Below are 18056 nucleotides of genomic sequence, written 5' to 3'. Positions count from 1 at the left end.
GCCTACAGATAGGTGGTTAGAGCCCTGGCAGAGTTGTGCCAGGACAATAACCTCTCAACCTCAGGAAAACCAAGGAGGTGATCGTAGACTACAGGACGGCTGTAGAGGTTTGGCTTGGCCCCTCAGATCCTCAGGGACCTTTACAGGTGCACCATTGAGAGCATTCTGTCTGGCTGCATCGCCGCCTGGTACGGCAACTACCCGGCCTGAACCACAAGGCTCTACAGAGGGTGGTGAAGACTGCCCAGTCATGCAGGCAGCAGGACATCTACACCAGGCGGTCACTGAGAAAGTTTGGAAGATCGCCAAGGATTCCAGCCACGGACTGCTCTCTCAGCTACCTTCCGGCAGGCAGTACCTGAGCATCAGGTCTCGGACGAACAGGTTCCGAGACAGCTTCTACCTCCAGTCCATAAGACTGTTGAGCAGCTAACCCTAAGCTGTCTACCTGCAGAGACCCATCTACCTGTACAGACCAGTCTACCTGTACTCACCTGCATTTTAAGAGACTATTTGCATGGACTCACTCACACTTACACACAATTGCTAATACAATTTATGGTGTGAAACCAAAGATAAAAAGTTTCTCATTCTAATTCGGGGCTGACCTGGTAGACCTCAGTCCAGAAGCGATGCTTGAGCCGCTTCTTGGTCTTGCGAAGGGCCTTGTTATTGCGGAACGAGTCCAGGTGGGTGAGCACGCCCATGATGCGCGGGAAGCCGTGCACCTGGCAGATGTTGAGGAACTCAAAGGTCTCCATCTCAAAGCCGAAGCTGGCGTCAATGAGCATCAGCACCTGGTGGACCACAGGGATGTCAGTCTTTAGCTCACTGATAGCCCCACGTCAAGTCTATTTTTATTGTCTGGTAAGGAAGCCTGGGTTCAATTCAATTGTCTCATATGTCCATCTCAAATGGCAACCTACTTGCTATATAATGACCTACTTTTGACCAGAGCCATATGGGTCCTGTGTACTATATAGTGAATAGGATGTCATTTGGGACTCACAAATAGTCACTGTACGTACTCCAATATCATAAGAAGTACAATTCGATCTAGTTATCGATCCCTTTGAAATTCTGACATTTTGGCTTCAACTACCATACACAAATTAACTTACCACGTCAGCAACCTTTGCCTAGTCAATCATTGTATTGATGTCATTGCTACACTCGATGAAGTTAAGACGCCTCTTCTTTCCTGAAAGGAAAATTAAGATAGGAGTGCGGCGGCATTAGCACACAAGGTAAACACAACACATTAAATGACAGCTCTGTGGTCACACAAGGTAAACACAACACATTAAATGACAGCTCTGTGGTCACACAAGGTAAACACAACACATTAAATGACAGCTCTGTGGTCACACAAGGTAAACACAACACATTAAATGACAGCTCTGTGGTCACACAAGGTAAACACAACACATTAAATGACAGCTCTGTGGTCACACAAGGTAAACACAACACATTAAATGACAGCTCTGTGGTCACACAAGGTAAACACAACACATTAAATGACAGCTCTGTGGTCACACAAGGTAAACACAACACAATAAATGACAGCTCTGTGGTCACACAAGGTAAACACAACACATTAAATGACAGCTCTGTGGTCACACAAGGTAAACACAACACATTAAATGACAGCTCTGTGGTCACACAAGGTAAACACAACACATTAAATGACAGCTCTGTGGTCACACAAGGTAAACACAACACATTAAATGACAGCTCTGTGGTCACACAAGGTAAACACAACACATTAAATGACAGCTCTGTGGTCACACAAGGTAACAACACAACACATTAAATGACAGCTTTGTGGTCACACAAGGTAAACACAACACATTAAATGACAGCTCTGTGGTCACACAAGGTAAACACAACACATTAAATGACAGCTCTGTGGTCACACAAGGTAACAACACAACACATTAAATGACAGCTCTGTGGTCACACAAGGTAAACACAACACAATAAATGACAGCTCTGTGGTCACACAAGGTAAACACAACACAATAAATGACAGCTCTGTGGTCACACAAGGTAAACACAACACATTAAATGACAGCTCTGTGGTCACACAAGGTAAACACAACACATTAAATTACAGCTCTGTGGTCACACAAGGTAAACACAACACATTAAATGACAGCTCTGTGGTCACACAAGGTAAACACAACACATTAAATGACAGCTCTGTGGTCACACAAGGTAAACACAACACATTAAATGACATCTCTGTGGTCACACAAGGTAAACACAACACATTAAATGACAGCTCTGTGGTCACACAAGGTAAACACAACACATTAAATGACAGCTCTGTGGTCACACAGGGTTGTATTCACTAGGAACTAAACGGAAGCAAATGTGACAAAACAGGGAGGGACTACCTTAACTTTTCCAAGAAGTGCTTGTTTCCATTTTCGGTTGCAAATTGCATTGCTATGGTGTGCACTAATGAATATGACTTAACTGATCGTAATACTGTAAGAAACATCCAAACTCAGCTCACCAGAGACGATGGTCACAGGCCCGCAGATGTCCCCTAGTTTCTGCCGTGTGAAGTTTTTGATCAGGCAGCGGATGAGGGTGCTCTTGCCCACCTTGGGGGGTCCTACCACCACCACCACTATCGGGAGAGGCTCTAAAGGGGTGCGGTCCACCAAGGGTATGTGATGCTTCTTGGCCTTTAGGTCCTGGGCTCTGGGAGAGGGGGAAAGAACAGTGTTTATAGTTTCCTACAATGTTTAACTGTGTCTGTCTGCACTTTTTGTGCTGCCTCCTCTACAATGCTTTCCTAAATCTCAATGTCTGTCCTTCTGTCTGAACCACTCAAGATACATGTTAACAGCATTCACTCCTATGGTTATTTCTATGAACTTGTAAACCACAGATTAGTGTTACAGTAACTAAAATGACAACAATATACTATGTAAACCTTGTGAAACAAAACAAAATAAATGCTAAAAACATAAACATGAAAGCTGATGGTGGGATGATTTTTTATGTAGTGTAGTATAGTGGGGCATGTATATGAATGCTGCTGACCTGTGGAAGGTTTTGGCCATGCGCATTGCTGACTGGACCACAAACGCTTTGGGGTTCCTCTTGCGCTCGTCATCTCCGGCAGGAGTTCCCAGCTGCTTCCTGCTCTTCTTCCTCTCCGCCTTGGGCCCGCTGTGCTTCTGCTGGTGCCGCTTCTGTTCCTTCTTTGGCTCCTTCCCCTCCATCTTCTCCTTTCTGAGAATCACACACAGGTCAGAAACTGAAGCTTGGAGAATCAAATGTAGCTTTGGCTTATGCACATCCCACTTAATTAGGTGCTTCATGTAACAATAATTTAGATAGTTCCAACTACCTCCCTGTATGTGAGTGAAATACCTACAGTATGTCAAGAAACTTGCCCATAATGGTTGTAGTGCATTTGCTAGTAACAACAGGGTCACTCAACTCATGGAAATCTGAAATAAGTATGAGTAAGAGGTGATGGCTTTGTCTGACAATGTAAAAGTAACTGCAGCAACTTGGTCTATGCTACACATTGTACAAGCATTTTACACAGCTCACAACATAGCTAGTAGGACCGGGACGATACCAATATAGCGATGCTCAGTATCATAGCAAGGAAACAAAAGGCAGATTTAACATATTTCAGAAAACAGTCCTAATGTGGGAAACAAACATGTTGTCATCCAGAGTCATGTTTATGTATTTTCCAAGCTATAGCACACTATTTTACATACAGCAAATGTTTAAAGGAACAAAGAGTTACCAGCTTCGAGTTTCATTTTTGCCATGGAAAAAATATTGAGATACTGGTATCGTCCTGGCCCTAATAGCTAGTGGGTGTTTTGGGAGCACCACTACCTACAATCAACTACATGTAACAACATGATCATAAATTGTTTGCCTCATTTAACGACCATTAAGTCAGTCGTCTTCGTGTTACGACATTTACTCAAGTGTTGAGTCTCTTTTTGTACTTCCTAAAGATAACCTGACTGTTAATACACTAACTGCATGTCCAGCTAGCTACCATGCAAACAGATTTAGCTTGGAACTCATTTCAACCTAAGCTACAGTTTGCACGCCAGATAACGTGATATAACTTAACAATGCGTTTCCATTACTGGGCATAACATGCTGACCAACCGTGCGTCCGTCTTCCATTGCGGGCAAGTTGATTTTGTTCATCCACGCCAGACGCAATCAGGACACACAGGTTGAAATATCAAAACACATTGAACCAATTATATTATATAATTTGGGGACAGATCAAAAAACATTAAACAATTATGTCAATTTAGCTAGCTAGCTTACTGTTGCAAGCTACCTTGTCTTGGGATATCAACATTGGGTTGTTATTTTAACTGAAATGAACAATGTCCTCTACTCCGACAATTAATCCACAGATAAAACGGTGAGCCAAATTAGTTTCTCGTCATCTCTCCTCCTTTCTTCATGATTATTTTTCTTCTTTGGACTTGAGGTTGGCAAACAACTTTACAGAGCATTACCACAAAGATGAACCGAGTGTGGACCACACCAGTTCATCTTTCAATCACCCACGTGGGTATATGCTCCTAAAAACCAATGAAGAGACGGGAGAGGCAAGACTTGGAGCGCGTTAGGCATCACAAATAGAACCAAGTTCAATTTTAGCGCCTTGCCACGCAGACACCCGAGCAGTGTGGGTGCAATGATTGAATAACATTTATGTTATTTATGTACATTTATTTTGAAACGCACGGGAGCGGTGGTCAGCATGTTACTCCAGACAAAACGTCGCCATAGATTTTTCAACTTACCTGTCCTTGACAATACTTTCTTTGTTCTCGTTTCAGTGAAAAAAGTATCTTAAAAATGTCTGTGTCTGGTTACAGATGGTTCTCCAAAAAAACAGAATATTCAGAAAGATATTACATCCATGTTTTATATCAAGTGAGAAATGCATCTTGCATGTGTGTACATCTTTGTTTTGGCCGCAATGTGTGATGCGCTGCCAACTACCTCTACAAGTGGCCAAGGCGAATAGAAATAACTAGCTCCTGCAAAGATGTTGGGAAATGCAAGATGTCTGGCAGCTAAAATGGCGAAGGAACACCTCACTCGGTGCAAAATGTTTAAATTAACCTATGCATTCTTTGTTGTTGCGTGCCTTTGCTTGCTGAAATCCATACATTTTAATAAAACGTTAATCAAATACAACCACGGACTGTGAAATACTAAGAAAGGCACGCAACTTAGGTACACAGGATTAAGAATGTAAATTTGTTTTAAGTATTGACGCATAGCGACTCAAATGAGTTGGAGGTTCATTTCAAAAACTCCTGCCTGCTGTAAACTCTAGCCCAACTGGCTGGCAGATGGCGCTATTGTTCCTTTTACGTTGTTTTTGTCAACTGCGTCCAACTGGAATCTATGCAACTGGCTTAGCCAGCAGATTTCGACTATTACACTTGTTTACACTGAGTTGCACTGGAGTCGGAAACCCATCTGTTAGATTTAGACACTGCAGAGCCGGCGAGAGATGGGTTGGAAAACATACCTCAAAGGGATGGGAAATGCCACTACCCAGGCTTCCATCCAACCTTTTATGCACGTAAAGTACTTTTTTTTTTAAAGTCACGATATGCCTGATGGAAACAGCAAATTTGTCAGTAAACTTAGCAAATGTCAACAAAACACTACACTTTTCCAAATCAGGAAGTAGCATTAGTGACTAGCATGGTGGTGTATTTTTTTATACAGTACGCCAATTTTACCTATTTTTTTACGGCTCGCCATTAAAGCTACGTAAGAAGGAAATCGACGCCCTTGCAGCCTGAATGGAGGATGTTTTATGTACGAGCCGGTCACCGGGGGACATGACAAGTGTAAAGCCTACTGCATAGATTACAGTTGGATGCAATTGAAAAACAACCTAAAGGGAATATTAGCGCCATCTGCCGGCAGGTGGGCTACTCTCTACTCTGAAGGAGTTGAGGCAAAGCTGGTGAATAAATGATGTTTTACTCAGGTAGTTCACCATTGAAAAAAATGGGCACAGTTCCAGTCTACTTAAGGGATGGCTCACCCATGGATACCTATCTCATCATGGATAATGACAAAGGAAGAGTGATTTAAAAGCATTCTCCTAAATTAGATGGGAGTCACATGCTACTTACCGGACACGTGACTCAAATTACTGCGGGTATGGTAGTCCTATTTCATTGTCAATTATGAGAGAATAAAATATCAAGCAGTTCACAAAGTAGGTGTTTATTTGGAATAAATAGTGATACATTGACAATTTATTTTACATAATGTATTATTCTACTCATATTATACACCCTTTATAGCCAGTAAATATGTGTTTTTCTTAACTGACTCACCTGGTAAAATACATGTTTTAAAAATAAATAAATTAACCCTATATTATAGTAGTAACGTACCTCCCTACATAACGCAGCAGCTATGTTCATTCATGCAACAGTCCTATTGTACATGGCTAATACATTCAGGTATGCCTTAATGTTGCCGAACTCATTCTGGGATTGATTATAAATCCATCGACATAATTAAAATGTTCATTATTTGTTTCATTGAGACCATCCCGGAACAGCACTACTTCTCACAAGAGCTAGACCTATTCAAACCTGGAGTGTTGGCAACCCTTGCCATTGAAGATCTAGAATATGGTAGGGGTGTTTACTGGTCCTGCCACTGGGAAAGACAGTTCATGTAGTGGGGCTTCTTGCATAGCATCAAAGTACCCAGAAGGACTTGAGTACTCATCGGAGACTTCCCTGTACAGGAAACCCTGGTCTATGGGATAGGGGTTCTCAAGTCCTATGTCCCAGCAGGCTGAGTCCGGTGTGGCAGGGCAACTGGAGAACGGGTCGAAGGTGCTGCTGGCACGAACGGACTGGAGTCCGCCGTGGGCGTACTGGGGATGAAGAAGTCCAGACGGAGGTGAGTAGTGGAAGTCCTGGCCCTCCCCCTGGGAGCAGAACGGGAACTCTTGGGCAACGTTGCACCATTGAGCTTCTGGCAAAGCACCTGGAGAGATAGTGTCCAGGAACCTGTCATGTCTCACTCCCACACTGAATGAGGGACTGCTGTATCCAGCATCCCCTGGAGAGAGCGGGAAGGTGGGGGGACAAGATGAGGGACCGTAGAAGCAGTCCTCCTCGTGCATCTGGCTGTGGCTCAGCGGCTGGTAATAAGAGACTTCCTCTATGTCGACCTGGTGGGTCACATCTTTGATCCCATGGAGGAGTTTTGAGAAAGACTGTGTAGGTAGAAAAGGACTGGGGATAGGGTGAGCTGACTCTGGCTGAGGGGAGACTTTGTGGTCCCTGTGCTTCATTGTTCTGGCTCTCCTGTTCTGAAACCACACCTGCAACAGATAGGGATAGCTAGATGAGAATGTGCTTTTTACAACGTAATTGAATGGGAAAGGTGTGTGCAACCGCTTACCTGAATGCGGGATTCTGTTAGGCCAGTGGCTTGGGATAGGCACTCCCTCACGGCAATGCTTGGGTAGGGATCAACATCAAAATCCACCCGCAGAAGCTTCAGGTGTTCTTTGGTGAAGATAGTTCTCTTCCTGCGCCCCATGGTCCTAGCACCCATCTGTGCGGCATTGTCTTGACCTGCAGAACAGTACCAATGTTACTCACATTGATTTAGATATTGTATTTTGAATAATAGAACAAAACGGCCACTACAGCTCTAAATACCTCTGGCATCCCAATGATTACATCAAGGTGGGAGCCAATGGAAATGGGACAAAGAGAAGTGTATCAGGGAGGGAAATTACCTCTTCCTCACTGCCCAATCTCCTACTGGTATAGACACACTTCAAATCAAACATGTCAAGACAGTTAATACAGTAAATACATACAATTCACTGAGGACAGTTCACATGTTAAGTCTGTAATACTACGAATAAACACTTGGATAGTCTGAATACTATGTCATACTATCATCAAATTATCTGTTGATAAGCAACTGCTTGCTAAGGTTACGATTAATATAGGATAAGGGTTAAGGTTAGTGCTAGAGTTAGTAGAAATGTTACTGATAGGCTGTAGATGGATTGTAGAGCATCTACAGATGGACTAGTCAAATAAAGTCTTCCCAAGGACATAAATGCACGCAACAAGGCAAACCTGATTGTAACTAGACTATAAAAACTATATTAAAGAATGTAAGTAAAAACAGCACAACTGTGATCTTAAAATTATAAAGGCTAAATCCAGAAGCCCAAAATCCATAGATTTTTATCCTCACCAAAGCTGCAGTCCATCGAAATTTCTCTGTTGTTTAGCTCTGTGTCAGTTGTTCTCTAGTCTTGGTCTAGTCCTCAGTCTCTGTGACTGAATAACTTGTGGCTCTAAGATATGTTTCTTGCTATAGATCTCTGACACTGGAGATCAGCAGTGCCGTTTTTATACCAAACTCTAAAGAGAAAGTTGGAATAGTGGGGTGTGGTGTTCCCTTGGAAGACAAGACATTTTCATCTCAAGGAGGTCATTTGCAACACACTTCCCCCCTCCCCTGTCCTAATCACCTTAACCATGTGACACACATACAAAATTAACACTTACCCCACCCTCTCCTCAACACAATCATTACATCATTAATGTTTGTTTTTTATTTCAGGTACTGCCCATACGTTTACAGCTCATTGACTTTATGAAAGAGACAATAAAACAGATTAAAACAGCTAACAGGTGTGAATGGTGCCTTCTTGTTTCAAGGCAATGTAATCTTGATTTGATCATTTTGTGTGTAGCGCATGTACAGTATGCAAAGTATGGTTTGAAATATATTTGATTGAAAACAAATTAAAATAAATTGTGTAAAATAAAATAACCTCACCCACCGGGTGAAACAGTCATCAACGCCCAATCATGTCTGACATCGCTCTACCACCACCACCTGGTGAGGACGAACACCCTTGGCTGTATCTACAATAAATGTTGTTTTATTTTCTCAAAATAAAGGATTTATCCTACCGGATAAAATGTCTGTTATGTTTAACAAAAGTTCAGGAAATACTAGCGTTCAAGAACTCGCCGTCGAACCTAAAAAACACATTGAGGTAAGCTAGAATAACGTTAGCATGCTAATTAGCATGATAGCTAACCCACATTTGCCAATACAACAAGCAGTGTTAGTTGATGCTAACTAATCCTATGCCTAAATAGATCACTAGCTAGATCACTAACTACCTACTTTAGCTGGCTAAAATGTGACCAGATTCGAAAGCTTTCTAGCTAAAGCAATCTAACTAAACTGACGAGCTAACGTGTTAGCAAGCTAGTTAACTCTTACGGGGTCAAGTTGATAGGTATTCGACTAGCCGGACTGTTCTCCGGACTCCACGTGTAAGGATTTGTACAATGCACAAACAAGGCTATTGAACTTGACATTTGTGTCCGTCTTTATTCCTTTATCCAACATATCATACAGAAACATGGTATCAGAAGTGGCTCGGAAAACACACGTTTGTTATTTTTGTAACTAAGTACAGTATAGGCGCAGTTACGTTCCATTTGCGAACACACGCCGTTTCCTACTCACAACACTGATCAACTCGTTGTTAGCTGGCTTGCTAGCATCACTACCTACCTCGATGACTGAAGGAAAAGTGTGAGGTTCTGTGTTATACACTATAGCCCTTACCATATCATATGTGATGGAATATTATTTGCTGTTGGCTTGTGTGGGTATATGTGTTATGCAACATAGCTGACTTGAGACATTGTTAACAGTTTCAGGGCCACGGGCCTTTCTCGTGATGGAAAAATACAGAATAACATGAAGACAGGAACTGTGCAATGAGTTGTGGGGGCACATTCAGAACGTAGTGTTGCGAGAACAAACGGTATTTTGTTAGATAACAGGAGCCAGGTGTGAGAACTGTATTGAGTGTGTGAGCTCATAGATATTCTACACAACTACAAGGGCTGGGACCAGCTCTTGCACCAACAATCAACGATGGGCTGGGTGAGTTTAAACCACGCCCAGTCTCTACTCTGACAGGCCGGCTCGGAAGCAGGAACTACTTCTGTCATCAGAAGAGTATATTATAATATCTTTGTCAAGAACAAGTCAGTTCTCTGTTTGCCCTGCGAGGTGGGACAGAGAGCCCGTATATACGAAAATTGCATTTACCACTTATTGCCTAGCTAATAAAAAGTACATAGTATACAATCAGTGACTCATTGTCATATTTATCCTGATACCAGATTCGATTGACGCAACCCTTAACAAAATAAATCTCCTATTCCATTGCTATGGCAGCGAACATTCCACCACCAAATCCCATGGTTCTTACAGGGGACTGGAATACTAATTGGAACAACTTCAGGGATGAATTCGAGGACTATGCGCTGGCGACCAGTCTACATGAGAAACCCAACGAGGTACAAGCTGCAACTATACATCAAGGACCACCTGGAAGAACCCTTTCTGCAGCTGGGTTATGGCACCAGTTCATCAGATGAGGATGACTTCTCTGCCATGCAAACATCTCAAGCATAAGAAAGCTCCAAACAGCTGGACAAATACCTGGCCTGTTCAGCTGATCATATGGAGTTGCTCATGTCCTTCCCGGCAGTCTGTAAGCTGTCTCTGAGGTTAAACGCATCCTTACCTGTATCAGCTGCCTGTGAAAGGCTGTTCAGCATTGCAGGACTTGTTTTCAGCCCCAGGAGAGCAAGGCTGGATTCTAGAAAACAATATTTTATTGAAGATGAACTGTAAATTCTTCAACTTAATGTAATGACAGCTTAACACTAGCAAGCCCGAGGACACGGATGCTGTTACGGATACCATTATCCTGTGTGTGTGTGTATCCTGTGTGTTTCTTTTCTCTCTGTCTTCCCTCACAGGTGAACATCATCACTCCCCAATCAGTCAACAATCAACCCATCAATCAGAAGACACACCTCCTCCTGTTTCCTACCCTATCACAGTTCCTTCCCCATGGTTTAAAAACCCCATCATTTGTTTGCTCAGTAGCTCAATCTCTTTGTAATGCCATGTTGATAGATCTCTGTTCTTCATAGATTTCAGTAGCTCAATCGCTTTGTAATGCCATGTTGATAGATCTCTGTTCTTCATAGATTTCAGTAGCTCAATCTCTTTGTTAAATGCCATGTTTGTAGATCTCTGTTCTTCGCTCGCTCTCTGTGTATTAATTAACCTTTCCTTTTGTTGGAGCACCTCCAAATCACTTTGTCATCTCCTGTGAGTATTGTTTTGGTTATGGTGTTTGTTGCTGGTGGGAAAAGGGGGAAACCAAGACAAGTCGCCCATGGGCATACACTACCCGTAGGTAAACTTTGTTAAACACACTAGTTAGAACTGGGCGGACCACCCACTGTATTTTTGGTTAGTTAGTTAGCTGTTATTAAAGTAGGCTAGTCTAACTTAGGGGTGTTTTTGTATATTTATTGTTTCTTTCCTTGGGTCCAGCTCAGCCCCTTTTTCCTGCTCCCCCCATTACCGTGTGTTTATAAATAAACCCTGAGTTTGACGGTATTATTTCGGTTGTCGTGGTTATTTCGTTCACATTCACTTTGTTACAATTATAATTTACATGAGTTATGTTACGGGTCTCACTACCATCCCCCCTAGACTGTCGGGCCAAAAGGGATTCGTAACAGATGCCTTATATGTGTTTTGTTAAATTGTTTAAAATTCACAAGTTATAGGTGTCCTTGTTACAAAGGCATGACCTGACACACTGATTTCTAATACAGTTCCATCAGTGGTGATGTCCTCATATCCCCACAGTGAGGTTGTATGTACTTTGAATGAGCTAAACATTTTATTTTTATGTATAAGGTTCTATTATATGATGTTTTTTTCTAAAGCAAAGTGTCAGTGATTGTAAGTTCTTACATGCACTGGCTATATTCCTTCATTATTAAGGCATAATTCTATTTTGTCTGTAAGAGATGTATTTTGAAGTGTTTCCTATTTGAGAATCCACTTTTATTTATTTATCTGAGCTCTTCTTGCATCCGTAAGTAAGACTGTTACCTTTAGAAAAGCTCAAACTGAGTAAAATGTGTCTTTTTTGCTTTTTGTGTTTACGGCTCTAACGTTTCATACTTTTGATACTTAAGTACATCCACTGCTTAATATAAGGAATTTGTATAACATTTTTACTTTTACAAACGTATGATGACTGAGTACGTTTTACTCCACTGTACTTAATTAAGTACATTTAATGTAGCAAAATTTGAAATTGTGTTTTTTAAATTATTTTTTACAACATTGGTTAAAAGTAGCGCTACAAAATGGTATATCATACACTACATTTGAGGAACAATGGGTAAGTGATTCTGCTTTGAAAGTTGATCAACTTGCAAACTCACTTTTGAGAAATTGGCCTTTGAATATTTTGGTATCTAGTGAAGAGCTCTTCTTTGTCTACACCCATTCAGCATCGTTCACACCCATCTAGTTTCGCTGTCGGAGCACACACTTGACGCTCTGGCGATGATTTGTTTACCTATGGATAACATGAAAACAGCCTTACCGGCTCTGCTCACCTCACTTGTATATAGAATTCATTAGATTAAAGTTGAACAAGATTCCAAAATGATATGAACTTGTAAACCTTTTTGATATATTTCCAGTAGCCAGATGACATCAATTGAAGATAGTTACCACCTCACAAGAGTTGCAATGCGAGCTGGATTTCAACCATATTGATGAGAGACCCTATCAATCACATTTGAATGGCCGCTATTATCGATCACATGTTGCATTGTGTGTGTGCCAGAAACGGGGCCATTTGAGGTGTTATATAGCCTAGTAGTGTATTCTTTATGTTTTGGAAGTGCCCTTAATACTTAAACCATTAAACACACCTATAATATCACTAGGTATTACTAGGTACTTATCGCAGTGGTAGGTTCTTCCTTCTCCTGCTACAACAAAAGCGGTACCTGCTGCGAATCGCCCCTGTAGGTAGCGACAAACCTACCAAATCTATCTACCAACAACATGACTTTGAGCCAATCAATGGATGAGCCAGTCACATTTCATATGCAATGTAGGCTGTGGGATGGTAGCTTTTTGCCAGTTGTGTAAAGTATTTAAGTAAAAATATTTGAAAATACTACTTAAGTATTTTTTTTGCTATGTGTACTATACTATTTATATTTTTGACAACTTTTACTTCACTACATTCCTAAAGACAATGTACTTTCTACTCCATACATTTTCCCTGACATCCAAAAGAACTCCTTATATTTTAAATCCTTAACAGGACACCTGTCCTGAGAGAACATTCCTGATCATCCCTACTGCCTCTGAATAGGTGGACTCACTCAACACATGCATTGCTTGTAAATGATGTCTGAGTGTTGGAGCGTGCCCCATAGCGATCCGTAAATGTAAACAAAAAAGAAATGGTGCTGTTTGTTTTGCTGAATGTAAGGAATTTTAAATTATTTTTTACTTTTGATACTTAATTATATTTTAGCAATCACATTTGCGTTTGATACTTAAGTATATTTAAAACCAAATACTTTTAGACATTTACTCAAGTAGTATTTTACTGGGTGAATTTCACTTTTACTTGAGTCATTTTCTATTAAGGTATCTTTGCTTTTACTCAAGTATGACAATTGAGTACTTTTACCACCACTGCTTTTTGCCTCATGACCTTTACATTGTTTGGTATTCTATTAAAAAAAGGACATGTTTGGCTCTCAGAAAAAGCCATAGCTCTGTGAATGGGCAAGATTGAGCTAGCATAATGGTGAACACTTAAACATAATTTTAACTTCTCTATCAAACATATTTTAACATTTTTAAATGTTAATTTTATCTATACTTTAGCCAAGCATGGTGGAAATGTATAAGTGGGACATACAAACAACATGAAACATGGACAAATAGATAAAACTGAGTGTTTGTATTTATTTAGCTTTGCACCATTGTTTTCACACCAAATAAATGATGACACTTCCTGAATGTGGTGTCATTTTAGGAAGGGGTTGTTTTCTTAAATGGAGAACAACAAACTAACAGGGTGGGAAGTGATATCAGGGACACAGAATCATAAATCAAATAAGAATAATAAATACAATAATGAAAAAACTTTATTGAAATTTAACTAGGATTGTAAATATTTCATAATTCTATGTATTATATTTCTTGTGGAAGTTGACACAGACACAATACACATAACACTCCCACTATGGACATTCCTACCCACCCCCTCAACAATCTGTACTCTGCCTCCATCCCAAAGGACATTTATTCATTCACCACTGCCACAGTTGTTATGTATATATATAGTGTTATTTCTATTGCTGTTTTTTTATTACAATTTTCATTATTTTAGTCCACATAGAGATCGAAACCTAAGATTGTCACTGTACCCTACAATCACACCTGCAACCATGTGACTATTAAACACTCTGAAACTGAATCTGAACTAAATACTTCCTCCAAGCTAGCAAACCACTATGGCTAGTATTGACATTATAATTACATCACTATTACTTAGCTGGTTTCCATGAAACAGCTGCCTGTGTTAGATGCCGAGTTAGTGGTGTCCTTTATGTTGTGATAGCTAGCGAATATGCTAACGTTAGCTAGCTAGCTAGCTAAACATTCAGCTATGGACTGGCAGTATGGGATTATGGAGATTTAATTAAATTATTTCTTCATCATCTTGCTAGGTAGTTATCTAGCTGTGGCCATCTGGCTAGTATAAACAAGGCTTTCTACAAAATAGCAACATTAGCTCAATCTAAACCATAAGCAACACACACAGACATGCATTGCCATACAATGCTACTGCCACCTTCTGGTTTGGAGTATTTTAACAAGGTGGCTGACGAATTCAAGGTCGTTGCTGTGTGAACACAGAAGCTATTGACTGCTGACACTGTTCAGAGGTGCTAAGAACTGTTGGCAGGCAAACGTTTGACAATCCTACCAGTGTGTCTGAGCTATAAGTGTCACATTATCACAGAGTCACGTGGACTATTTCACAAGCTTAGAAGATTAGTGCATTTAATTTAAGTGATGTTTTGTCAGTCATTCGCACGACATTAGCATGACAAGCAGGTTGATTCACCTCATCGGTAGGTCACATGACTTTTGTTTTTATTCATTTTGATCTTATTACAAAACTCGTTCAAGTTATAAACATGTTAAATTAAACCCCCAAAGAGGCATAATAGTGTTCACAAGATAAGACAAGATACAACACCGGTAAGGAATATGTAAAAGAGGGCCAAGATACATTACATAAGACATGGGTAAAAAGGAATAATTAAATACATAAACCTAATTTAGTTGAACTTAATTGCTTATTTTGAAGGACATTTTTATTAAGTTGAGCCAACTCTTGAATTTTTAAATTTATTTCAGAAAAAGGTGGGTTTGGAAAAGTTTGCATTAATATTATATAATATAAAATGTTACACTTACAGTAATAAATATTGACCAAGCAGTATAAACAACTTTGCAATTAAATGCTTGTAACGTAGATGCAGGGAGTCAGAAAGCAAGTGCAGTTAGGGAGTTTAATGACTAAGACCATGGCACAGTACAAAACAAGAGATGCGTCTAACATCGAAAAATAAACAATATTGCCTGGTGGGTGATAACAATGGAATACAAGATAAATAGGAAATAATCAAGGAAGTGATGAAGTCCAGGTGTGCCTAATGATGAGGCGCAGCTGTGCGTAATGAAGGTTGACAGGTGTGCATATAGATGGGTTACCAGGACCAGTGAAGACGTGACAATTCTAAACAAAATGAATGATGTCTTAATCAAAACAAATGGATTATCTCCTGTGATTGGTGTATGATGATTCCACATGGTTTTCCTTCTGCATTTATTACATCACAACAATGCAGCACAATATTGCCATTCACCTATGAACCAACATCTCCCAGCTTCCTCCCTCTGTCTTGGTTCGACGTCATTATGACATCATTTCAACCAGTTTTGCCCACTGGGTAAGGAGTCATGGGTCTATTCAGTGAGGTGAAATCTTTTGAACGTTTCAGGTAGAACGGTAATGGATAGAGCTAACATGATTCCCTATTCTACCTGAAAGATAATCATGTATCTCCACACAAAATATTTGAATCTGACAATCTGTAACATTGCTCTCTCCTGAATACACCCCTTAGTTCTCAACAATATGAGCCCTACTCTTCTGCCATCACTAGACATCAGACAAATGTATATATGTGCATGTATGTCTGTGTACGTTTTTGCATACGTGTAGTGTAGGCCTACTAGTTCTTAATTAGCCTATATAGGACCACTTTGAAAGGCACTGATACCCACCCTTGACAGTACACTCCCAAGAAGATAAACATGGAAATTACTGTAATCTGGCCCTATAACTACAGATATAAGGTCATAGCTGGCTGTCTCTTTCTCTCTGTAGGCATCATCTCTTGCCAGGAGTCTGAGTCTTTGCTGATGAATGCTTTAGAGAGATGCTTCCTGGTTCGAACCAGGGAGCAGATCTGGGGTTACACCATAGAGCTAGATAGAAGACTCATCTTTGCATACCTGCTATTATAGCGTATGCAACAGCATGGGCAGCGCCATTGACATCTCAATTTTAAAGTAATCAATTTTCTTCTTATTTGTGTTTAAATAAAGTGTAAAGCTAATATTGCTGATTTAGTCCTGAAACCAAATATTGTGTGTCATTAATTTATTGTGGCCACTAGAGGGTGGTTTTATAGTTTAAAGCCATTTACAGACCATAGCACCCAATTTAAATTGGAAGTCATTGGCTGATTGCTCCCAACCCGAAGGAACCCCCAGCCAGTTGACTACTTTAAAATGGTGGACGCCCTCAATGGCAATGTACATGCGAAAACAAGCTATAAGTGAGGGCTCCCAAGTGGCGCAGTGGTCTAAGGCACTGCATCTCAGTGCAAGAGGCATCACTACATCACTCCCTGATTCAAATCCAGGCTGTATCACATCTGGCTGTGATTGGGAGTCCCATAGGGCACCACATAATTGTCCCAGTGTCATCCAGCTTTGGCTGTGGTAGGCTGTCATTGTAAATAATAATTTGTTCTTAATTGACTTGCCTGGTTAAATAAAACGCTAAATAAATATCTATGTTGAGTCCTCTATCAATCTCTATGGGTTACACCCTGAGCAACTGCACCACCTGTGGCTTCAAACACTTCCTGGTGGATGTCTCTGGAGAAAGCTTGATCAGAACATGTTTTTTTCACTCTGGCCAACCTCATTTAAATCCACAAGGTCTTTATTTTTAGTCTGTCTTTCTTTTCTTGTCGTTTTCTTGGTCTCTGTCTATCGGTCTGTCATGTCTGCCTGTCTGGGCTTGATTTAGCTCTCACTTGTCTATGCGCATTTGCTGTGTCTGCGCTAAATTAATCTGTGTAAATCGTATTTCTGTCTCAATATCCAATATCTATTCTTCACTGCTGTGTTATTTTCCCTAGGATGAGGTCATCACTACATCGGGAGGAGAGCTCCTGCAGGAGTCACGTTGACCAACAAACTGTTCCACTAACTACAGGGGTCTATTTCAGTAATACCCCCTCCACCCCTCCTGATAAACATACCTATCCATACCTATCCACCCAGTGAAAGCAAATTTAAATTCTAGTTCCAAAATGGAAAACTTTCTCATTGAAAAGGAATGACACTTTTCATTCTTACATTTCAATTTATCTCCTGACTTGATGGAATTGAAATTTAATTTCAGACCCTGGAAATAGAGCACTGTCACACAAAAACAATGGAGTGAATTTATGGCCCTATTCAGCTATTCAGTCAAAACATTGACATGGTAAAAAAAATCTGTAAATTACAAACAACATTGCTGTGTGGCCAGACTGTAGAATTCTATAAGATATTTCATTTATGCTGAGGATAATAGCGCCGAGACAGGATTGTGTCAAGTCACAGATCTGGGGAAGGTTACCAAAAAAAATGTCTGCCACCATCCGTTCAATAGGAGAAACTCCCCAAATACAGGTGTGCCAAGATTGTAGCGTCATACCCAA

The 18056-nt window shown here is 40.6% G+C and overlaps 2 protein-coding genes across 4 annotated transcripts in view; both read right to left on the bottom strand.

The window, feature by feature from the left end:
* The window catches only part of LOC110534710 (ribosome biogenesis protein BMS1 homolog), a 31188-nt gene extending 25765 nt beyond the window's left edge, over positions 1 to 5423 (bottom strand). The window contains 4 exon segments of the mRNA XM_090196360.1: positions 609 to 797; positions 1122 to 1201; positions 2522 to 2712; positions 3058 to 5423. Coding sequence (XP_090052486.1) covers positions 609 to 797; positions 1122 to 1201; positions 2522 to 2712; positions 3058 to 3338 — 741 coding nt within the window. The 5' untranslated portion in view covers positions 3339 to 5423.
* An 831-nt stretch (positions 5424 to 6254) lies between these two features.
* Positions 6255 to 11559, bottom strand: LOC110486911 (paired box protein Pax-3). Of its 3 annotated transcripts, XM_021558792.3 has the most exons (4): positions 8287 to 11559; positions 7734 to 7852; positions 7471 to 7646; positions 6255 to 7390 (listed from the first exon to the last, which is right to left on the bottom strand). In XM_021558792.3, exons 3-4 carry the CDS (start codon positions 7624 to 7626, stop codon positions 6680 to 6682), a joined length of 867 nt encoding a protein of 288 aa, XP_021414467.2. In that variant the 5' UTR covers positions 7627 to 7646; positions 7734 to 7852; positions 8287 to 11559; the 3' UTR covers positions 6255 to 6679. The 3 variants fall into 3 exon arrangements, with proteins under 3 accessions (XP_021414467.2, XP_021414452.2, XP_090052472.1); XM_021558777.3 differs by lacking the exon at positions 7734 to 7852; XM_090196346.1 differs by lacking the exon at positions 8287 to 11559 and having other exon boundaries at positions 7734 to 8272.
* Positions 11560 to 18056: the final 6497 nt, after the last annotated feature.

This window comes from Oncorhynchus mykiss, chromosome 2 (assembly GCF_057628025.1).
Source record: "Oncorhynchus mykiss isolate SJ-2025 chromosome 2, ASM5762802v1, whole genome shotgun sequence".
NCBI lineage: Eukaryota > Metazoa > Chordata > Actinopteri > Salmoniformes > Salmonidae > Oncorhynchus > Oncorhynchus mykiss.
Note: the sequence above shows the minus strand (reverse complement) of the source record. Positions and strands in the feature narration are given on the sequence as shown.